The sequence below is a fragment of the Scyliorhinus torazame genome, chromosome 10 (genome assembly GCF_047496885.1).
Source record: "Scyliorhinus torazame isolate Kashiwa2021f chromosome 10, sScyTor2.1, whole genome shotgun sequence".
NCBI lineage: Eukaryota > Metazoa > Chordata > Chondrichthyes > Carcharhiniformes > Scyliorhinidae > Scyliorhinus > Scyliorhinus torazame.
The window spans coordinates 170,855,076-170,878,066 of record NC_092716.1 but is presented as its reverse complement, the minus strand read 5'-3'; the positions used below and the strand labels follow the sequence as shown (position 1 = coordinate 170,878,066).

The 22,991-nt window shown below is 49.9% G+C and overlaps 1 protein-coding gene across 3 annotated transcripts in view; it reads left to right on the top strand.

Moving 5' to 3' along the window:
- LOC140431033 (von Willebrand factor C and EGF domain-containing protein-like) overlaps positions 1 to 22,991 on the top strand; it is a 633,994-nt gene that overhangs the window by 276,131 nt on the left and 334,872 nt on the right. For all 3 annotated transcript variants that reach the window (XM_072518932.1, XM_072518933.1, XM_072518934.1), the window contains exon 7: positions 10,150 to 10,278. In XM_072518932.1, the coding sequence (XP_072375033.1) occupies positions 10,150 to 10,278 (129 nt within the window). The remainder of the gene's footprint in view (positions 1 to 10,149; positions 10,279 to 22,991) is intronic.

Below are 22,991 nucleotides of genomic sequence, written 5' to 3'. Positions count from 1 at the left end.
CCCAGGGGACTTATCTATTTTCACACTTTCCAGAATTGCTAACACCTCCTCTTTATGAACCTCAAGTCCTTCTAGTCTAGTAGCCTGAATCTCAGTATTCTCCTCGCCAACGTTGTCTTTTTCCTGTGTGAATACTGACGAAAAATATTCATTTAGCACCTCTCCTATCTCCTCGGACTCCAAGCACAACTTCCCACGACTGTCCTTGACTGGCCCTACTCTTACTCTAGTCATTTGTTTATTTCTGACATATCTATAGAAAGCTTTAGGGTTATTCTTGATCCTACCTGCCAATGACTTCTCATGTCCCCTCCTGGCTCTTCTTAGCTCTCTCTTTAGGTCCTTCCTAGATAACTTGTAACTCTCAAGCTCCCTAACTGAACCTTCATGTCTCATCTTTACATAAGCCTCCTTCTTCCTCTTGACAAGTATTTTGATTGCTTTCAGCAGGGACACTGACGGTGTCCCTCACCTCAAACATTCTGCAGGAGGAACATTGCACTACCTTCCCTGCCATCCTCTCTAGAAAAAAAAAAGAAAAAGAAAGAAAGAGCTTACCTGTTATTCACTCCCCTTCTCAGCAAGCACTCACTCAGCAACCTCTGCGCCCTGCACGATAACACCGGAGGGAAAATAAATAAAACTACTTACCAGTCACCAGCCAGTCCCTTACCTGCAGGCTGTGACATCACGGTTCAACTTCTTTCGACTTCTACCTGCCCTCGAGCCTTCCTCTTGATCTTAACAGTGGTTGGAATATATAGTTGGAAGCCCCCTTCTGGTGTGCTGTCTGGTGGTTGGTCGTGTTCGGTTCTGTGTGTTGATTGGCTCACCTGGGTGTCTGTCACTGCCTGCTTTTACCTCATGATGTGCATGGGTGCATATTATGACATCCCCCTTTTTAAAAAAAAATTGTCGGCTGCTTCGAGCATATACGACATATTTACAAAAGTAACTATACACAGCAATTGGTGAGTGAATGGATATGTACATGTGAGGTGTCTAGCGTGCAGAAACATAACAGTATATATACAAAGGAACTGTTTATATGTCCAGTCGTTGGGGCTGTCGTCGGATTCTCGTGGACCGCCTGAGAGGTGGAGGCGGGGATGATGGTGTCTTGACAGGTTGGCATGCAGCCAGATTGGTGGCCTTGTGGAGTGAGGTGTCCGGATAAAGCAGAATGACATCTGGGAACGTGAGATCCGGTGGTGGGCAGGCACCACAAACGACCTGGGAGCAGCCTGTCGAACAACAACAGCTGGAGCTGACCAGCCTCCACCAGGCAACTTGATGCGAACAGCGTCCTTTAGAGAGAGCACGGGCAGATCAGTAGCATGACATGAATGACCGGAACAGTCGTCTGCAGGTTACAATTCATAAGGAGCTGTGCTGGAGACATACCGTTGGACAGAGGGGTTGCCCTGTACGCCAGAAGAGCAAGATTAAAGTCCGAAACTGAGTCCGCAGCGTTACAGAGGCGGGGATGATGGTGTCTTGACAGGTTGGCATGCAGCCACATTGGTGGTCTCATGAAGCGAGGTGTCCGGATAAGGCAGAACGACATCTGGGAACGTGAGATCCGGTGGTGGGCAGGCAAGTTTGCGTAGTGCCCTTCTGTTCTGCCGGACAATAGATCCATCAGCCATGCGAACCACTTTTGCCGGGTTCTGATCTGCTGCATCTTTTGCAGCACTGGAAGGTGAACTAGGTCAGGTACATGAATGGCCGGAACAGTCGTCCGCAGGTTACAATTCATAAGGAGCTGTGTTGGAGACATACCGTTGGACAGAGGGGTTGCCCTGTACGCCAGAAGAGCAAGATTAAAGTCCGAAACTGAGTCTGCAGCCTTACAGAGCATCTGCTTCACGATATAAACCCCTTTTTCGACCTTCCCATTAGATTGCAGGTAATGCGGGCTCGAGGTGATGTGCTGGAAGTGGTATTGCTTTGCGAAGTTGGACCATTCTTGACTATAGAAACAGGGACCATTGTCGCTCATAACCGTGAGCGGGATTCCATGCCTGGCAAATGCCTCCTTGCAGACCTTTATGACAGTCCTGGATGTTGGGTCAGATAGTTTCACTATCTCGGGGTAACTGGAGAAGTAATCAATTATCAGAACGTAGTCACGCCCGTTGGCGTGATAAAGGTGAACTCTGGCCTTCGACCTCGGAGAGGTCACGTTCTCGTGCTGCTGGAGCGTTTCTTTGGGCTGAGCAGGCTGGAAGCGCTGGCAGATCGCGCAATTGAGGGCCATGTTTGATATATCCTCATTGATGCCGGGCCAATAGACAGCCTGCCGGGCCCTGCGCCTGCACTTCTCAATACCAAGGTGCCCCTCGTGTATCTGCGTGAGCACCCAGCTCTGGAGGCTGCGCGGAATGACGATGCGATCCAATTTCAGGAGGATCCCCAAGACAACAGTTAGGTCACCCTTTACATTATAGTATTGGGGGCATTGCCCTTTCTGCGAGCCATTCGTGAGGTGATGTATGACCCGCTGCAGAAGAGAGTCCTTGGCAGTCAATTCTCGAATGATGACGAGTTTTCGTCGGATGTTGGGAGGGTGCTGGCACACAGTTGTACCTGTGCCTCAAAGTCGTGTATGAAGTCTACCTGCTCACATGGCGAAGTGATGGCGCGCGACAGGGCATCCGCGATGATTAGCTCCTTTCCAGGTGTATAAACCAATTCAAAATCATACCTGCGGAGTCGAAGGAGAATGCTCTGGAGCCTGGGTGTCATGTAATTTACGTCCTTGTGTATAATGTCTACTAGGGGTCTGTGCTCAATCTCTACTGTAAAGGTCGGGAGACCATAGACATAATCGTGGAATTTCACGATGCCAATGAGAAGGCCCAGGCATTCTTTCTCTATTTGAGCACATCTTTGCTCAGTGGGGGTCATGGCCCTTGACGCCTAGGCCACTGGGGCCCAGGACGAGGTGTCATCCTTCTGGAGGAGCACCGCCCCAATGCCGTCCTGGCTGGCGTCTGTGGAGGTTTTAGTCTCCCTCGCTGGGTCAAAAAAAGCGAGAACAGGAGCGGTGGTTAGCTCCGCTTTCAACTCAAGCCACTCTGCTTGATGTGTGGGTAGCCACTGGAAAGTGGTGGACTTCTTCACCTGAGGGCCGTGGTGTGTGACGCGAGGTTGAGAATGAAAATTTACCATTCCCAGGAAGCGGAGGACCGCCTTCTTGTCCTCTGGGGTCTTCATTGTTTTGATGGCCTCGACTTTGTCCGAGTCTGCTTGCACGCCCTGCTGGGAGATCTGATCACCCAGAAACTTAATTGACGACATGCCAAAGGAGCATTTGGTTTTATTTAATTTCAGGCCGTTGGCATCTATGCGCCTGAAGACTTGTTGCAGACGAGAAATATGTTCCTCCGGGGTCGTGGACCATATGGTGACGTCGTCAGCATAAATCTGCACACCGTCAATGCCCTCTAGCATTTGCTCCATTATTCGAAGGAAGATTTCGGAGGCTGAAACAATACCAAACGGTATGCGGTTGTCGCAATATCTGCCGAAGGGTGATTAAACGTGCAGAGCTTCCTGCTGAACTCGTCCAGTTGTATCTGCCAGAAGCCACGCGATGCATCCAGCTTCGTAAAGTTTTGGCATGTGCCAGCTCACTCGTCAGCTCCTCCCGCTTCGGGATCGGGTAGTGTTCCCTCATAATGTTGCGGTTCAGATCCTTGGGATCGATACAAATGCGCAGTTCTCCAGAGGGTATTCTTGACACAGACCATCGAGCTGACCCAGTCAGTTTGTTCCATCACCTTAGATATTATACCCTGATCTTGGAGCTCCTGCAGCTGCACCTTTAGACGGTCTTTTAGGGGCGCCGGCACCCGGCGTGGCGCATGGATGACAGGCCTGGCATCAGACCTGAGCAGAATTTTATAGCGGTAGGGCAGCGTACCCATCCCACTGAACACATCCGGGTATTGCAATAGTAGCTCCTCAATGTCGGCCTGAAGAGTTTGCAGAGGACATGGCATGTACACGCTGGACGAGATGGAGGAGCTTGCATGCATGGGCATCAAGCAGAGAAGCCTTGCCGGGCTGGACAATCTCAAACCGCAAAGTGGCCTTGATGGCCTTGTTGGACACATGCAGGTGACAGGACCCTAACGCAGTGATGGCATTTCCATTGTAGTCAAGCAGCTGGCAGGCTGGTGTAAGAATTGTTGGCTGCCTTTAGATACGAGCAAGATCTGCTCGGGATATTAGATTGGCCGAAGCACCGGTGTCCAGCTTGAACCGGATGCTACAATCGCTGACTTGTACTGTGGCACGCCACTCGTCCGCAGGATCCACATTGAGGATGGGTGTGTGTGTTGCTGAATGCGAGGAGGCCTTGTCACGCATGGTGATGATGCCCACTCGATATGGGGACTCTGGGCAGTCATCCTCTGGATCCGTGACGAGATCAGGTTCCAAATCCAGCAGCCCTTGCTGCACACTTCGAACGGGTCTGCGTTGGAACTGGGATCGCTGGCCCCCTATTGGAGGTGCAGACCTGCACAAAGACGCATAATGGCCAAGCTTCTTGCAGCTGAGACATCGCCTGCCTCTTGCAGGGCATTGCCGCTTTAAATGGGCGGTGCCGCAGTTGGGGCACGTCATTACGTCGACGTTGTGACGCTTGGTGCGTTGTCGCACATGCGCAGTGTGGCCAGCCGCCGCTCGCACCTGCGCAGTGTAGTCTTCGGCTGCTTCTATCTCCCGACCGTGGTGTGCATGCGTGGGACCCCTGGAAAAGCGCACGAAATGGCCGCCTTCATCAATGCTCAGGCGCCACATTCTGGCGATGGCCTGTACACTCTCAGCCTCGTGGGAGGCAAGTTGGTCCTGCTCTGCCGACACAAGGTGGGAATAGCGACTTTTCGCCTGTTCCTGGACTTTGCACGTCTCGATGGCCACTGGCAGGGTCATATTTTTTATTTTTAGGAGCTGCTCCCGCAGGATGTCGGAGTGGACGCCAAACATGATCTGATCCCTGATGAGGGAGTCAGCAGTGTCTCCGTAGTTGCAGGATTGCGCTAGAATGCGAAGATGAGTGAGAAAAGACTGGAAAGGCTCATCCTTACCCTGAAGGCGCTGCTGGAAGACACAACGCTCGAAGCTTTCGTTCATCTCGACCTCACAGTGACTGTCGAATTTGGCAAAGACTGTCTGGAACTTGGTCTTGTCCTCACCGTCAGCAAAAGTGAGCGAATTGAAGATTTGGATGGCCTGGTCCCCCGCAGTCGACAGTAGCAGCGCGATTTTCCAGGCATCGGGCGCACATTCGAGGCCCGAGGCCTCAAGGTATAGACTGAATATCTGCTTGAAGACCCGCCAGTTGGCGCCAAGGTTTCCGGAGATCCGGAGCTGTGGAGGTGCCTGGATCTTTTCCATGCCGCTAGAAGGCAGTAGCTGGTCGTCAGTGAATTTTCGAAGGTAAATTACTTAGAAGCAGTAGCCACTCCTGGTATCATGTTGTGTTATTCACCCTGGGGTAACACGGACTGCAACACGATGCAGTTAAATGATCAAGCATACACCAAACGTAGGCGTTGGTTCAAAAAGATTTATTGGACTTCAGTAACGAAGCACGTAAAAACTGCCTGTGGGTTGACTCTCTGCCACTCTAAGTAAACTAACATTAACTATTTAGATCAGGCTAGCTTTGATCCACATGTAGAAGGTGTTGAATAATTTGTGCATCCTGACTGTCACTACAGTTGTCACCAGTGGAAAGAGGCAGAGTGCTGATGCCTTGTGCGTTTTATAGTTGGAAGCCCCCCTCTGGTGTTCTGTCTGGTGATTGGTCGTGTTCTGTTCTGCATGTTGATTGGCTGACCTGGGTGTCTGTCACTGCCTGCTTTTACCTCATGATGTGCATGGGTGCATATTATGACAAGTGAGTGGAGCGGGAATCCACCCAAGTATATCTCAGTTCGTCACAGATTATTTTGTTGATCTGCAGCTAACCGAGAGCCAGGATTCAATACTTGTGATCTAGCAGATAAGTGTTACCATGACGATGCTGTCAGTTTAAGGTAATCCATGCTACATATCTTCTCGGGTGCTTGCACATTTCATGGTGGTACTTCCCTCCCATTAATTCTCCATCAGTGACCAAGCCGTTAATTCAGGTGATGCAAAACAGAAAATAGTGACCAAATTCATGATTTGATGTTTTAGGATTTCAAAGACATTGCCATGAGGGATAAAAAGCTATGGGGGCGTACTTGACCACCTTGCATACTGTACAGGTGCAGTTTTACCCCATGTGATTTATGTTCTGTCCTTCTCTCTATGGACCCCTAAACTTATTTCATAGAATCATAGAATTTACAGTGCAGAAGGAGGCCATTTGGCCCATCGAGTCTGCACCAGCCGTTGGAAAGAGCACCCCACTTAAGCCAATGTTTCCACCCTAACCCCGTAACCCAGTAACCCCTCCTAACATTTTAGGATGCTAAGGGCAATTTATCATGGCCAATCCACCTAACCTGCACATCTTTGGACTGTGGGGGGAAACCGGAGCACCCGGAGGAAACCCACGCAGACACGGGGAGAACGTGCAGACTCCGCACAGATAGTGACCCAAGCCGGGAATTGAACCTGGGTGCCTGGAGCTGTGAAACAGCAGTGCTAACCACTGTGCTGCCCATCATCAATGTTTCGTGCTGATCTAGTGCCTCGAATGAGTGTCCCAGATGCCTCTTTACATCATGTCCTGTGGTCATTTTACATTTCCACTGCTTATTCTGATTCCCCAGCCCTATATCTATCCTTATCAAATGACATCAGTGCAATCATTTAGTCAAACCAAATTCTTCTGGTATTTATCATAGAATAGAATTTACAGTGCAGAAGGAGGCCATTCGGCCATCGAGCCTGCACCGGTTCTTGGAAAGAGCACCCTACCCAAGGTCCACACCTCCACCCTATCCCCATAACCCAGTAACCCCACCCAACACTAAGGGCAATTTTGGACACTAAGGGCAATTTATCATGGCTAATCCACCTAACATGCACATCTTTGGACTGTGGAGGAAACCGGAGCACCCGGAGGAAACCCACGCACACACGGGGAGAATGTGCAGACTCCGCACAGACAGTGACCCAAGCCGGTATCGAACCTGGGACCCTGGAGCTGTGAAGCAATTGTGCTATCCACAATGCTACCGTGCTGCCCTATTTGCCAAAGGCGATAAACTGTATGTGATGGAAATCTGAAAATAAAAGTGAAAAAAGCTGGAAATACTCGGCAGGACAGGATGCATCAGTGGAAAAACAGGAGCCAGACAAAACTTCAGGCCTCAAATAAACTCTACTTCAGTTCAAGGAAGGGTTTGAGGCCTGAAGGCTTGACTGACTCCTGTTTTTTTGCAGATGCTGCCAGACTCACCAAGTATTTCCAGCTTTTTCTGTCTTTATTTTCCTCCTGTCTTTGGTCCACTTGTTCCCTGATATTTGCCATTTGTTAACATCAATGGAAAGCTTTATTTTCTGTCCTCGCTTCCAAATTATGGATGTCCAATGTAAACAGTAGCAGTTCTCACACTGGCCCCAGAGGCATCCAACTCATCATCTTCTTCCATTGGTATTCAACTTCCGACAGAAAAGTATTTTGCTTCTTCAAACCAAGCCAATTTCAGATTTACTTCAGAATTCCACCCCCCTCCTCTCCACCCCCTCCTCTTTCTCTGCCTCATGGCCTTCATCAATCTCCCATCTGGTTTTGCTAAAATCCTAAAATCAAGTCTACTGGATAGCTGCTGTCCAACTTGTCCATTCGAAGTATATTCTCGAAGTAGTCACTAAATTTGCCAGGTGGGGCCTGTCTTCCCCGGAGCAATGCCAACTCAACCTTTTCTTTTGCCTGAAAAAGCTTTTTAAAATATAAACTGTCTTGTTGAATGCATAATTTGCATCGATGTTAAATTAAATGCACTGATTGAATTTGTGTTAACGGAAAGAACAAATTGAAAATAAAGTTGACCTCACTCTGAATTAAGGTAGTTTTTGGGGCTTTTTATAAAGTATACTTCTGTCAGTGAAGTCAGCTTTAAAACAAACTTTAACTTAAGATCCATAGGACGGCACGGTGGCGCAGTGGTTAGCACTGCTACCACACAGCCCTGAGGCCCCGGCCCAGGTCACTGACCGTGTGGAGTTTGCACATTCTCGCCGTGTCTGCGTGGGTCTCACCCCCACAACCCAAAGATGTGCAGGTTAGGTGGATTGGTCACGCTAAATTGCCCCTTCGTTGGAAAAAACAAGAATTGGGTACTCTAAATTTCCTGGGGGCCATATTAGGGGTGTCGGACCTGCCGGTGTTGCAGACGGGTGAGGGGGCAGATGCTTTGCTCGCAGGCGGGTCCTGTTGGGATGGAGGCCAGCTTCTCCCCCCTGTGCGTGGCTGGGGGACCTAATGGAGTTCTTATCGCTTGAGAAGGTGAAATTTGCCCTATGGGGGACGATTGATGCGTTCCACAGGAGTTGGAGTTTGTTTATTTTGTATTCTGGAGAGCTGGTTACCGTCAACCATTAGGGGAGGGGTGCTCTTTTTGTATTGGGGGCTTAATATGTTGGGTCTATTTTTTGTTATTATAAAATGAAAATGTTGAAAATTGGAATAAATTTACTTTTTAAAAAAAATTCACTTCCATCTCACTCGCTTGCACACTCTCTCATTTCACGCACACCCATACATACACACACTTCCATCTCTCACACACGCACATGCAATCACTCTCCTCTCTCTTTCACACACGCACTCCCTCTCACCTCTCTCACACTCACCTCTCTCTGAGTACTGGACTCCCATCCCCCCTCAGGTGCCTCGCTCTCACATCGCTCCAACTCCATGCTCACCCTGTTGACATGATTTAAGTTCCGTGCTGCTTCCAGCTCATCCTTTTCTGGCCCAAGGGAGAGAGGATTAATAAAAGTGTTCTTTGCTGATGATAATGGGATTATTGACCTACCCTGTGTGAATAAACAGCACACTGTGGAACTGCATGGTTATATAGTGTCGCCTATGTATGAGAAGTGATGCATATGTTTAAGATGTATTTTTGTTGCATCAACCATTTAAAGCAATGATGGGCAATCTGCAGCCTGGGGCCAGATGTGGCCCATCTGGGTTCGGTGTGGGGCCCACGAGACATTTTGTTGACCATTGCCCACATTCAGGTTTGCCACATGCCAATGATTTCCATCCACGTAGTTTTTTCCGACTGGCATGACTGAAGTGACACACACGTAAAGCAAGGGTAAGTGAAGTGAGGTGTGTGCTGATTGCCACAATATTGACTGAGAACTGTGCACTCCCTCTGTGTCCAAAGTATAAATATTTCTTTTGTTTTTACCATTTGAACTTGATGACAGTTCTTTCAATGTATGAATGATTAAACACTTTCTATAACTAATTCTGAAATGTTCAGCGTGTATTAAATATATTTAATCTTATTCATGGGGTCATGGTTCGCCAACAAGCCCGATTTCAATCTTGCGCCCCACTGAATTGAAGGAGGGCCATTCATACAGCCCACTTACCAGTCTAGGTTGATTATCATTGTGTAGTACCCTCAATAATGACGCAAGAGAGTAGAACGGGAAAGAAGGCTTTAATAAGCTGAGAACTAGCCTGATGCCGAGACGGGTGCTGACTGGGTGCCGCCTACAGAGCGGCCCCTTATATACGACTCCCTGGTGGGCAGAGCCGGAGGCGGAGTCCCCCAGGGTTCCAAGCCCGTTCTTAAAGGGGACATCACCTTAAATGATGATAAGGGTAACACAGTAACCATTCAGCACACACTCATTGAAAGTGAAATTCACCTTTTTGTTTGAAATATCATTTGCCTGTTAATTCATGTTCAATTTGCATTCGTTCTGATTTGGGTTGATGTAAAAGGCACCAAAAAGTGTAGTTCTGTTTGTAACATCTTCATCTGGGATCATTCAGTAAATTTGGTCAATTTGGTGTATGGTTTCCCTCTGAGGATCATAATGGACCACCATGTTATCTGTATTGCAACAATGACTATACTTCAAGAGCACTTCATTGCATGTGAAATGCTTTGGGACCTGCTACGGTTGTGGAAAGTGATATGTAAATACAAGTCTTTGTTTCTTTCTTAGGACTTCCTGGTCTTTGCGGGGAATATGGCTGTGACATGAGCTGTAACCACGGTGGCTGTGAGGAAATCTCTCGTGTGTGTCCTGTTGGCTTCATCATGATTGAGACCAGCAATGGAGTCAGCTGCAAAGGTAGAAGGCCGACTGAAGAAAGAGTTTTGATGATAATGCCTAAAGAGATATCCTTTGAAGTCTCACTCAGTAGTATGCTACTCAGTCACCCGGACTAGGGATGTGTCATGTCTTGTTCCAAGATTACTCGTCTCGGTGAAAGGTTACGATAGGGTAAGAAAGGAAAACTTGTTTCTATTGGTAAGAGAGTTGGTAACCAGAGGATAAAGATTGAAGGTGATTGATAAAAGAACCAGAGGAGACATGAGGGAACATTTTTTCACGCAGCAAGTGATGATCTGGAATGTGCTGCTTGCAACATTGGGGGAGGCAGTTTCAGCAGTAAATTTCAAAAGGGCATTGGATAGATGCTTGAAACAAGGACGTTTACAAGGCCATGTGAAACGAGCAGGGAAACTGGTAAAGGACAATGTGCTTAGTGACCTCATACTGTGTTGTATGATTTGATTCAGTGAGAGCAGTTGTGGGACGGTTGCAATTGTCCTCGGAGCCAGAGAGGGGAATAAAATCCATTGGAAAGGATGACCATGCTCATGTGTGAAGAATGGTCACTTAGACAAGATACCAGAAAGCCAGCGGCATCCTGGTGTGTTAGAAGGAATGCCTTGGTGATCCAATTGGTTCCCTTCTCTGTTCCTGTTGGTCTGTGCTGCCCTTTTCACTGCATCCAATGTGATCAACACATTTAAAACAGGTCTTAAGAATGGAACCTGGGGCCTTCACTGCCACCCAAGATAGTTCATAAACTTATTGAGGTGCTGGAGAATTGACATTGAATCCATTGGCAACTATTCTGTAATTCTAGTGATTGCGTTGTCATTCCAATCTGCCAAATCTGACAGGTAAACTGATGCCAAGAATCATTGCAGTTGCTAAGCAGTGACCACAGAATTGATTGCTGTATTGTTATAAAGTTTTGGCTGGTATGCTACCATTTTCCAATGGTTATGTATTTTAGGTTGGAATAGGACATGTTGCAGTTGACGCATGTGAGTACTGGTGGACACCTATGTGATCCACAGCAAGCTTGAGGAACTTCAGCCCAGAGTAGGTGAGCTGAAATTGATAATGTGTATTGAGACAGGATTAATTGAGGACCAATAGTAAAAGACTCTGTAGGCAAGAGTGATCATAACATGATAGAATTTCACACTCAACTTGAGTATGAGAAATGTGGGTCCATAACTAGTACTTTAAACTTAAATAAAGACAATTACAAGGGAATGGAGATAAGGTTGGCTAAAGTGTGCTCGAAAAATAGATGAAAAGATAAGATGATAGAGATGCAGTAGCAGATATTTACTGAGATATTTGATAATTCTCACCAAAGATATATTCCATTAAGAAAGAAAGGCTCTACTAGAAGGATGCTATCTGTGGATTACTAAGGGATTGAGAGTGATATTAAATTGAAAGTAAAAACATACAATGCTGCAAAGTTAAGAGTTAGGGCAGGGGATTGGGAACAATGTAGAAACCAGCAAAAGGATGACAAAAAAAATAAAAGAGAAATTGGAGTATGAGAGAAAGCCAGCAAGGAATATAAAAACAGACAGTAAAGCTTCACCATGTATATAAAATGGAAATGAGTAACTAAAGTGAACATTGGTCCCTTAGAGGGTAATGCTAGGCAATTAAAAATGGGGAACAAAGAAATAGCAGAGACTTTGAACAAGTATTTTGGGTCGATCTTCACAGTATAAGACACAAAAAGCACCCCAAAAATAGTTTAAAATCAAGTAACAAAAGGGAGGGAGGAACTTCGAACTGTCACTATAACTAGAGAAAAAGTAATGGGAATATTATGGGACGAAAGGCTGACAAGTCCCCGGTACATGATGACCTGCATCCTAGCGTCTTAAAAGAAATGGCTGCAGAGATAGTGGGCAGGATTCTCCCCTACCCGGCGGGGCGGGGGGTCCCGGCATGATGGAGTGGTGAGAACCACTCCGGCGTCGGGCCGCCCCAAAGGTGCGGAAGTCTCCTCACCTTTAGGGGCCAAGCCCTCACCTTGAGGGGCTAGGCCCGCGCCGGAGTGGTTGGCGCTCCGCTGGTTAGCATGGATGGCCTTTGGCGCCACGCAAGCCGGGGCCAAAAGGTCTTCGCCGATCGGCGGAAGTCCGCGCATGCGCGGGAGCGTCAGTGGCTGCTGACGTCATCCCTGCGCATGCGCTGGGGAGGAGGTCTCTTCCGCCTCCACCATGGTGAAGACCATGGTGAAGGCAGAAGAAGAAGAGTGCCCCCATGGCGCAGGCCCGCCCGCCGATCGGTGGGCCCCGATTGCAGGCCAGGACACCATGGGGGCACCCCCCGGGGCCAGATCGCCCCGTGCCCCCCCAGGACCCCAGAGCCCACCCGCGCCGCCTGCTCCCGCCAGTAAGGTAGGTGGTTTAATCCACGCCGGCGGGAGAGGGTTGACAGCCGCGGGACTTTGGCCTATCGCAGGGCGGAGAATCGCCGGGGGGGGGTGCTGCCCAATCGGCGCGGCGTGATTCCCGCCCCCGCCGAATCTCCGGTGGCGGAGAATTCGAACACGGCGTGGGCGGGATTCACGCCAACCCACGGCGATTCTCCAACCCGGCGGGGGGTCGGAGAATCCCGCCCAGTGAATGCATTGGTGGTAATCTTCCAAGATTCGCAAAATTCTGGAAGGGTTCCAGCAGATTGAGAAACTGAAAATTTAACACTGTTCACGAAAGGAGGGAAACTGAAAGCAGGAAATTATAGGTCAATTAGCCTAACATATGCGATTGACAAAATGCTAGAATCCATAATGAAGGAGGGGAGGAGTGATGAATCATCAATTGACGACAGATGAGGAGTCGGGAGAAATACTGTTGCTTTAATCAGCTTAAAGACACCTGCTGGCAGCCGGTCCCAGAATGAAGGCAGGGCTGGAGGCTGGCCACCTTTATACATGAGCCCGAGGGGAGGAGCCACAGGTGGATCCAGCAGGGGCAAGCCCAGGCATGCAACAATACAACAGTACAATACAATACAATACAGTGGTTTACCACATTCACCCCCTGTTAAAAAAAAGAGACCGGCGGGGGTGAAATGGACAGGTTGAGTTATAGACCAAGTCTGTCGGGGGCTTTGACTCACCGCTGTGACCTCCTCAGTCCCGGGTATGGTGTGGATATTGGTGTTGGATGAGGTGTTGAGGCCTGCAAGACCAGGAGCGTGTCATCTTCTGCGTCTCGTAGTAGATGAGTAGCAATGGGGGGAGACGGTGTAGGGTCGGGGGTCGTGGTGATGGTCACTGGGGAACCTGCGGGTGCCAAATCCCGAAGGGAGACTGTGTCCTCCCGCCCGTCATGGTGCGCCACGTAGGCATATTGGGGGTTAGCATGGAGGAGAAGGACCTTTTCGACCAGTGGATCCGACTTATGGCTCCTCGCATGCTTCCGGAGGAGGACGGGCCCTGAGGCCGTCAGCCAGGACGGGAGCGAAACCCCTGAGGTGGACTTCCTGGGGAAAACAAACATCTTCTTATGAGGGATCACATTGGTGGCGGTACACAGGAGCGACCGGATGGAGTGGAGCACATCGGGAAGGACCTCCTGCCAGCGGGAGACAGGGAGACTTCTAGACCGTAGGGCAAGAAGGACGGCCTTCCAGACTGTCGCGTTCTCCCTCTCCACCTGTCCGTTTCCCCGGGAGTTGTAGCTGGCAGTCCTGCTTGAGGCGATGCCCTTACTAAGCAGGAACTGACGCAGCTCATCACTCATGAAGGAGGAACCCCGATCACTATGGATATAGGTGGGGAAACCAAACAAGGTGAAGAGGCCGTGCAGGGCCTTGATGACTGTGGCAGGGGTCATGTCAGGGCATGGTATGGCGAAAGGGAAACGTGAGTACTCATCAACGATGTTGAGGAAGTACCCATTACAGTCAGTGGAGGGGAGGAGCCCTTTGAAATCGATGCTGAGGGGCTCAAAGAGGCGGGAGGCCTTTACCAGGTGTGCTCGGTCTGGCCGATAGAAGTGCGGGTTGCACTCCGCACAGACCTGGCATTCCCTGGTCATGGTCCTGACCTCCTCGATGGAGTAAGGCAGGTTGCGGGCCTCGATGAAGTGGAAGAACCGGGTGACCCCTGGGTGACAAGGTCACTGTGGAGGTCCCGAAGTCAGTCTACTTGTGCGCTGGCACATGTACCGCGGGATAGGGCAACTGGTGGCTCATTGAGCTTCCCAGGTTGATACAAGATATCATAATTATAGGTGGAGAGTTCGATCCTCCACTTTAGGATCTTGTCATTCTTGATCTTGCACCGCTGTGTGTTACTAAACATGAAGGCAACCGACCGTTGGTCAGTGAGGAGAGTGAATCGCCTGCCAGCCAGGTAATGCCTCCAGTGTCGCACAGCTTCGACAATGTTTTGGGCTTCCTTTTCGACGGAGGAGCATCAGATTTTGGAGCCCTGGAGGGTACGGGAGTAGAAAGCCACGGGCCTGCCCGCCTGGTTGAGGGTAGCGGCCAGGGCAAAGTCGGACGCATCGCTCTCCACCTGGAACGGGATGGACTCGTCTACTGCGTACATCGTGGCTTTAGCAATATCTGCTTTGATGCGGTTGAAGGCCAGGCAGGCATCAGCTGTCAGGTGAAAAAGGGTGGATTTAATGAGTGGGCGGGCCTTGTCCGCATAATTGGGGACCCACTGGGCATAGTAGGAGAACAACCCCAGGCATCTCTTCAGGACCTTGAGGCAGTGGGGGAGTGGAGGTTCCAGGAGGGGGCACATGCGGTCGGGGTCGGGCCCTAGCACTCTGTTTTCCACAACGTAGCCAAGGATGGCTGGGTGGGTTGTGCGGAAAACGCATTTCTCCTTATTGGATGTGAGGTTAAGGAGCTTAGCGATGTGGAGGAATTTTTGGAGGTTGGCGTCATGGTCCTGCTGGTCATAGCCGCAGGTGGTGACATTATCCAGATACGGAAACGTGGCCCGCAGCCCATACTGGTCAACCATTCGGTCCATCTCCTGTTAGAAGACCGAGACCCCATTGGTAACGCCGAAGGAGACCCTGAGGAAGTGGTAGAGGCGGCCATCTGCCTCGAAGGCAGTGTATTGGCGATCCTCCGGTGGGATAGGGAGCTGGTGGTACACGGACTTCAAGTCGATGGTGGAGAAGACCCGGTACTGTGCAATCTGATCGACCGTGTCAGATATGCGGGGAAGGTGGTACGCATCGAGCTGTGAGTGCCGGTTGATGGTCTGACTGTAGTCGATGACCATCCGGTGCTTCTTCCCAGTTTTGACGGCCAGCACTTGGGCTCTCCAGGGGCTAATACTGGCCTCAAAGAGCCCCCAAATGCCCTATCCCGCGGTACATGTGCCAGCGCAGGAGTCGCTGCACCTCCGACCTGATAAAGGCCTTGTCCCGAGCACTGTATCGTCTGCTCCTAATGGCGATAGGCTTACAGTCCGGGGTGAGGTTGGCGAAGAGCGGGGGTGGGGCGACCTTTAAGGGTCGAGAGGCTACATACGGTGATCGGGGGGCAGGGGTCCATCGAACAACAGGGTAAGACTTTTGAGGTGGCACTAGAAGTCACGACCTAGTAGCACGGCAGCGCAGAGTTGTGGAAGGACATAGAGTTTGAACGCTTTGAATTCAACGCCCCGTACTGTAAGGGTTGCAACACAATACCCACGGACTTCCACAGAATGTGATTCGGAAGCCAGAGAGATTTTCTGGATCACGGGTAAGATTGGGAGGGAGCTGCGTCATACCGTATCTGGGTGAATAAAACTCTCTATGCTCCCCGAGTCGAACAGGTAGGTCATCTTGTGACCGTTGATCCAGACTGCCATCATGGATTTGGCGAGGTGATGAGGTCGAGACTGGTCGAGGGTGATGGAGGCGATCTTCGGAAGGTGGGCGGGCCGATCGGATGAGCAGGGGCTTCGGGAGGCGGAAGGGCGAATCAAAGGTGGCGGCCCCCACGGGTCGCACGTGGCGGGTGGCGGCGAAGATGGCGGCCCCCACGGGTCGCACGTGGCGGGTGGCGTTGAAGATGGCGGCAAAGATGGCGGCCCCCACGGAGCGCACGTGGCAGGTGGCGTCGAAGATGGTGGCAAAGATGGCGGCCCCCACGGGTCGCACGTGTCTGGTGGTGTTGAAGAAGGCGGCCCCCACAAGTTACACGCAGCCCTGCTGGGCTTACAAACAGGTCGGGCCTGGCAGACTTTAGAGAAGTGGCCCTTCTTACCGCACCCGTTGCAAATCGCGCTCCTCGATGGGCAGCGTTGCCTGGGGTGCTTACCCTGACCACAGAAGTAGCATTTTGGGCCTCTGGGATTGGCAGGTTGCTGCGCGGCACAGGCTTGCGGCGCCCCCGGGTTGGGTGATGGCGGTGCCCATGACGTCCACAAGGGTGCCGCGTGGTCAGAGGTGTAGGCATCCAAGTTGCGGAAGGCCACTTCGAATGAGTCCGAAACCTGTACTGTTTCTTGGAGGTCGAGTGTACCCCATTCTAGTAGGCGTTGGCGGATGTAATTTGATTTTATGCCTGCGACATAGGCATCCCGGATCAGCAACTCTGTGTGCTTGCCGGCCGATACCGCCTTACAACTGCAGTTCCGGCCGAGTACCCGCAATGCGCGCAGAAATTCAGCTTGGATTCTCCGGGCGCTGTCATCTCGTGGCAAGGAGATGCCTAGCATACACCTCGTTGACTCCCTTAACATACTGTCCTTTCAACAGCGCTATCGCATCCTCGTACGAGTCAGCGTCCCTGATAATAAGGAATACTTCCGGGCTCACCCGGGAGTTGAGGATTTGCAGCTTGTGGGTCTCGGCGACGGCGATCGCAGAGGACTCGACGTACGATTCGAAGCAGCGTAGCCAGTGTTCAAACGTAATAGTGGCGTCGGCTGCTTGGGGGTCCAGCTCCAGGCAATCAGGTTTTAGCGATGGATCCATCTGAAAATTCTAAGCTGATTAAATTGATGAACCATCAATTGACGACAGACGAGGAGTCAGGAGAAAAACTGTGGCTTTAATCAGCTTAAAGACACCTGCTGGCAGCCGGTCCCAGAATGAGGGCAGGGCTGGAGGTTGGCCATCTTTATACATGAGCGGAGCCAGCAGGGATGAGCCCAGGCACGTAACAATACAACAGTACAATACAGTGGTTTACCACAAGGAGCAAGACATTTAGAAAATCAGTACAATCGGGCAGAGTTAACATGTTTCTGTGAAAGGGTTTGACAAATTTTATCAGGGTTCTTTAAGGGTGTGACCAACAGGGTGGATAATAGAAACCTGCAAATGTAATATATTTGAATTTATAAAAGGCATTTGATAATGTGTCACATGAATGGTCATGATATAAGCTAAGAGCATGTGTTTTGTGGGGATATATGAGCATGGATAAAGAACTGGCTACCAGTAGGAAACAGAGACTCAGGATCAATGTGTTATTTCAGGCTGGCAAACAGTAATTATTGGAGTGCCATAGGGCCCAGAGCTGGGGTGCCAACTATTGACAATCCATATTGATGACTTGGATAAAGAGACTGACTATTTCCACCATACTTGCTGATGATATGAAGTTAGGTAGGAGGAAGAGCCTGCAAAGGGATATAGATATGTTAAGAGAGTGGGGAAAAAATTGTCACATGGATTATAATGTGGGAAAACGTGAGGTTGTCCACTTTGGCAGGACGAACAGAGAAGCAGTATTATATGGAGAGAGACTGCGGCATACTAGGGTACAGAGGGCCCTGGAAATCCTTGTAAGCTAATCACAAAGTCAGCATGCAGGACCGATCATTAATTAAGAAAGCAATGGAATGTTGTCCTTTATTGCAAGAGAGGTGGAATATAAAGATGGGCAAGTCTTGGTACGACTCTCTAGGGCATTGCTGAGACCACACCTGGAGTATTGTGTGCAATTTTAGTCACCTTACTTTGGACATGCATACATTGGAAGCAGTTCAGGGAAGGTTCACCAGGCTGATTCCTGAGAAGAAGGGATTGGCTTTTGAACAAAGATTGAGCCGGTTGGCCATATTCTCAATGGCGTTTAGACGAATGAGAGGTGATTTTATTGAAACAAAAGATTCGAAGATGACTTGACAGGGCAGAGGCTGAGAAAATGTTTCCTCATGTGGGGGTATCTAGAACTAAAGGCAGAGTTTGAAAATAAGGAGTCTCCCACTTAAGACGGCGATTAGGAGAAATTTCTTCTCGGAGGGCTGTTGGTATTTGGAATCCTCTCCCCAACAAGCAGCCGAGGCAGATTTATTCAAGGCTGAGTTACACTAATTTCTGTTTGTCAAGAAGTTCAAGGGTTATGGGGAAAGGCAGGAAAATGGAGTTGGGGCAACATCAGAACATGATGCTATTGAATGACGGAGCAGGCTCGATGGGCCCAATTCTTGCTCTGCTCCTGATCCTATTTCTTAAATTCTTATAGATTAGCGGGAGTGTAATGTGGGCGTGCCCCATCCCATCAGTAACAGGCAAAATGACAAGACATTCTGGGACCCCATTGGCCTGAAAGTATACTTATCTTTGACTGGCCCTAACTTCCTCAAAGATCATTCACTACTCCGAATCAGGAATGTGGATGATGTTGTAGAAAGTTTGCATGATGGAAATATGTTGCAGAAGCACTGATTTTAAATAATAATTGCTGTTTTTTGTGGGAAGGGATTGCAAAGACCATGACCAAATGACTGATTTTGAAACTTTCTTGGTTACCTCTGATATGCACCAAGACTAGCATCTAAAAGTGAACACAGGTTTCCAACATGTGTCTGTGCAGGACCTTTACAGCTGTAGAAACATTTAAAAAGTAACAATTTCCGTTGCAATAACTATCCATTTCAAGCAGTGTTACTAAAAGTTAATGACGTGTTTTGAAAAAAGTTCAGAGTTCTTTTTCTCACTTTACCTCTTGCCATGAAGTGAGTATCCACATACAATGCACACAATAAGGTTCAGTTAACACAACTAATTTGGCAGTGGCAGTCATTCTGCTCTCTTGCCATGAGATCCAGTTTCACAACACAAAAGTGATATTATCGATGACACGAGAAGCTCTGTTGCCATCTCAGATGGCCACCTGCAAAGGACCATGGGAATTATGGCCAATACAGGACTCAGACAGACTCAGAGCTTGTGTGTGTATTTGCAACCCAGATAGCTAGACGCAATCGAAACCCCCGCTCGTTTGCATTCTGATGGCCCGTTTCCCCAGAACAATAGGACTGTCCTCGGGTAACCGATACAGATGCAGACTAATTGGCGCCACTCCCTTTACTCAGCGAGCCCAAACAGCTAAGGTCAATGACCGCTAAGGACACGACCAGCCATCAAGGTACCCGCCCCTTTATTGGCCAAAATCGAAGGCAGTGATCAAAGCCTGTCGAATTATTGGGTCCAAGTTAAGGACCGCCCCAAAGAGCGCAAAATCCCAGAGGGATAAGAAGAGACACAGCCATCTGCTCGGTCTCTCTTGGATCCGGCTTATGCCAACCCAAATGCAGCATAACAACCAGACAGACAAGTTCAATACCAACGATCGCTACCAGACGGATGAGCCCAGCAAAAACAGGGCCACTTCTTCCACCCAGCCACGCAAGATCCAGACAAAGGCCTTGTCCATCTGCATAGAGCCGGTTGCCCTGAAGTTAAGTGTAGATTATTGTAGTTGTTAGGTGTAGTTTAACTTGTAGTGTTTTGTGTTGCATGTCGAAGTAATCCTTGTGTGTAAATAAACCATCTTTGAACTTAAACTGACTAACTGGTTGTGTGGTCCTTTGATAGATATCTGGTAAAGCTTTGTGGTGGTATCATTTGATACCTGGTGACACTAAAGAGCATCATTATTAAAAAGGGCAACAGCTCTCATCCCTACAAAAGCTGACATTGTCCACGCTTCTGACCTGATGAGCTCGGAGAGTACGTGCTCTGACTCCCTGCAGCTCTTGAAATGTGTATTCTTCCTCCCTGTAGCTCAGACAATTTATGATCTGACTCCCGGTAGCTTAGAGGATGTGTAGGGCAGCACGGTAGTGCAGTGGTTTGCATTGCTGCCTCACGGTGTCAAGGTCCCAGGTTCGATCCCGGCTCTAGGTCACTGTACGTGTGGTGTTTGCACATTCTCCCCGTGTTTGCGTGGGTTTTGCCCCACAACCAAAGATGTGCAGGGTAGGTGGATTAGCCACGCTAAATTGCCCCTTAATTGGAAAAATTAATTGGGTACTCTAAATTTATCAAAATGTTCTGGGAATGTGTACTCTGACTCACTGTCACTCTGGGAATGTGTACTCTGACTCACTGTCACTCTGGGAATGTGTACTCTGACTCCCTGTCACTCTGGGAATGTGTACTCTGACTCCCTGTAGCTCTGGGAATGTGTACTCTGCCTCCCTGTCACTCTGGGAATGTGTACTCGGACTCCCTGTAGCTCTGGGAATGTGTACTCTGCCTCCCTGTCATTCTGGGAATGTGTACTCTGACTCCCTGTGGCTCTGGGAATGTGTACACTGCCTCCCTGTGCCTCTGGGAATTTGTACTCTGCCTCCCTGTGGCTCTGGGAATGTGTACACTGCCTCCCTGTGCCTCTGGGAATTTGTACTCTGCCTCCCTGTGGCTCTGGGAATGTGTACACTGCCTCCCTGTGCCTCTGGGAATTTGTACTCTGACTCCCTGTGGCTCTGGGAATGTGTGCTCTGACTCCCTGTAGCTCTGGGAATGTGTACTCTACCTCCCTGTAGCACTGGGAACGTGTACCCTGCCTCCCTGTGGCTCTGGGAACGTGTACCCTGCCTCCCTGTGGCAATGGGAATGTGTACTCTGACTCACTGTCGCTCTGGGAATGTGTACTCTGCCTCCCTGTCGCTCTGGGAATGTGTACTCTACCTCCCTGTAGCACTGGGAACGTGTACCCTGCCTCCCTGTGGCACTGGGAATGTGTGCTCTGACTCCCTGTGGCTCTAGGAATGTGTACTCTGACTCCCTGTGGCAATGGGAATGTGGACTCTGTCTCCCTGTAGCTCTGGGAATGTGTACTCTGACTCCCTGTAGCTCTGGGAATGTGTACTCTGACTCTCTTTGCCTCTGGAAATGTGGACTCTGTCTCCCAGTAGCTCTGGGAATGTGTACTCTGACTCCCTGTGGCACTGGGAATGTGTACACTGCCTCCCTGAGGCACTGGGAATGTGTACTCGGACTCCCTGTAGCTCTGGGAATGTGTACTCGGACTCCCTGTAACTCTGGGAATGTGTAGTCTGCCTCCCTGAGGCACTGGGAATGTGTAGTCTGCCTTCCTGAGGCACTGGGAATGTGTACTCTGCCTCCCTGTCGCTCTGGGAATGTGTACTCTGCCTCCCTGTCGCTCTGGGAATGTGTACTCTGACTCCCTGTCGCTCTGGGAATGTGTACTCTGACTCCCTGTAGCTCTGGAATGTGTACTCTGACTCTCTTTGCCTCTGGAAATGTGGACTCTGTCTCCCAGTAGCTCTGGGAATGTGTACTCTGACTCCCTGTGGCACTGGGAATGTGTACACTGCCTCCCTGAGGCACTGGGAATGTGTACTCGGACTCCCTGTAGCTCTGGGAATGTGTACTCGGACTCCCTGTAACTCTGGGAATGTGTAGTCTGCCTCCCTGAGGCACTGGGAATGTGTAGTCTGCCTTCCTGAGGCACTGGGAATGTGTACTCTGCCTCCCTGTCGCTCTGGGAATGTGTACTCTGCCTCCCTGTCGCTCTGGGAATGTGTACTCTGACTCCCTGTCGCTCTGGGAATGTGTACTCAGACTCCTTGTAGCACTGGGAATGTGTACTCAGACTCCTTGTAGCACTGGGAATGTGTACTCAGACCCCTTGTAGCTCTGGGAATGTGTACTCTGACTCCCTGTGGCACTGGCAATGTGTACTCTGCCTCCCTGCGGCTCTGAGAATGTGTACCCTGACTCCCTGTGGCTCTCGGAATGTGTACTCTGACTCCCTGTCGCTCTGGGAATGTGTACTCTGACTCCCTGTAGCTCTGGAATGTGTACTCTGATTCCCTGTAGCTCCGGAATGTATACTCTGCCTCCCTGTAGCTCTGGGAATGTGGACTCTGACTCTCTTTGCCTTAAGGAATGTATACTCTGACTTCCTGTAGCTCTGGGAATGTGTACTCTGCCTCATGTCGCTCTGGGAATGTGTACTCTGACTCCCTGTGGCTCTGGGAATGTGTACTCTGCCTCCCTGTCGCTCTGGGAATGTGTACTCTGACTCCCTGTCGCTCTGGGAATGTGTACTCTGCCTCATACCGCTCTGGGAATGTGTACTGTGCCTCCATGTCGCTCTGGGAATGTGTACTCTGCCTCCCTGTCGCTCTGGAATGTGTACTCTGACTCCCTGTGGCTCTGGGAATGTGTACTCTGCCTCCCTGTCGCTCTGGGAATGTGTACTCTGACTCTCTGTCGCTCTGGTAATGTGTACTCTGCCTCCCTGTCGCTCTGGGAATGTGTACTCTGACTCTCTGTCGCTCTGGGAATGTGTACTCTGCCTCATGCCGCTCTGGGAATGTGTACTCTGCCTCCATGTCGCTCTGGGAATGTGTACTCTGCCTCCCTGTCGCTCTGGAATGTATACTCTGCCTCCCTGTGGCACTGGGAATGTGTTCTCTGTCTCCCTGGAGCTCTGGTAATGTGTACTTTGCTTCCCTGGCGCGCAGAGAATGTGTACTCTGCCTCCCTGAGGCACTGGGA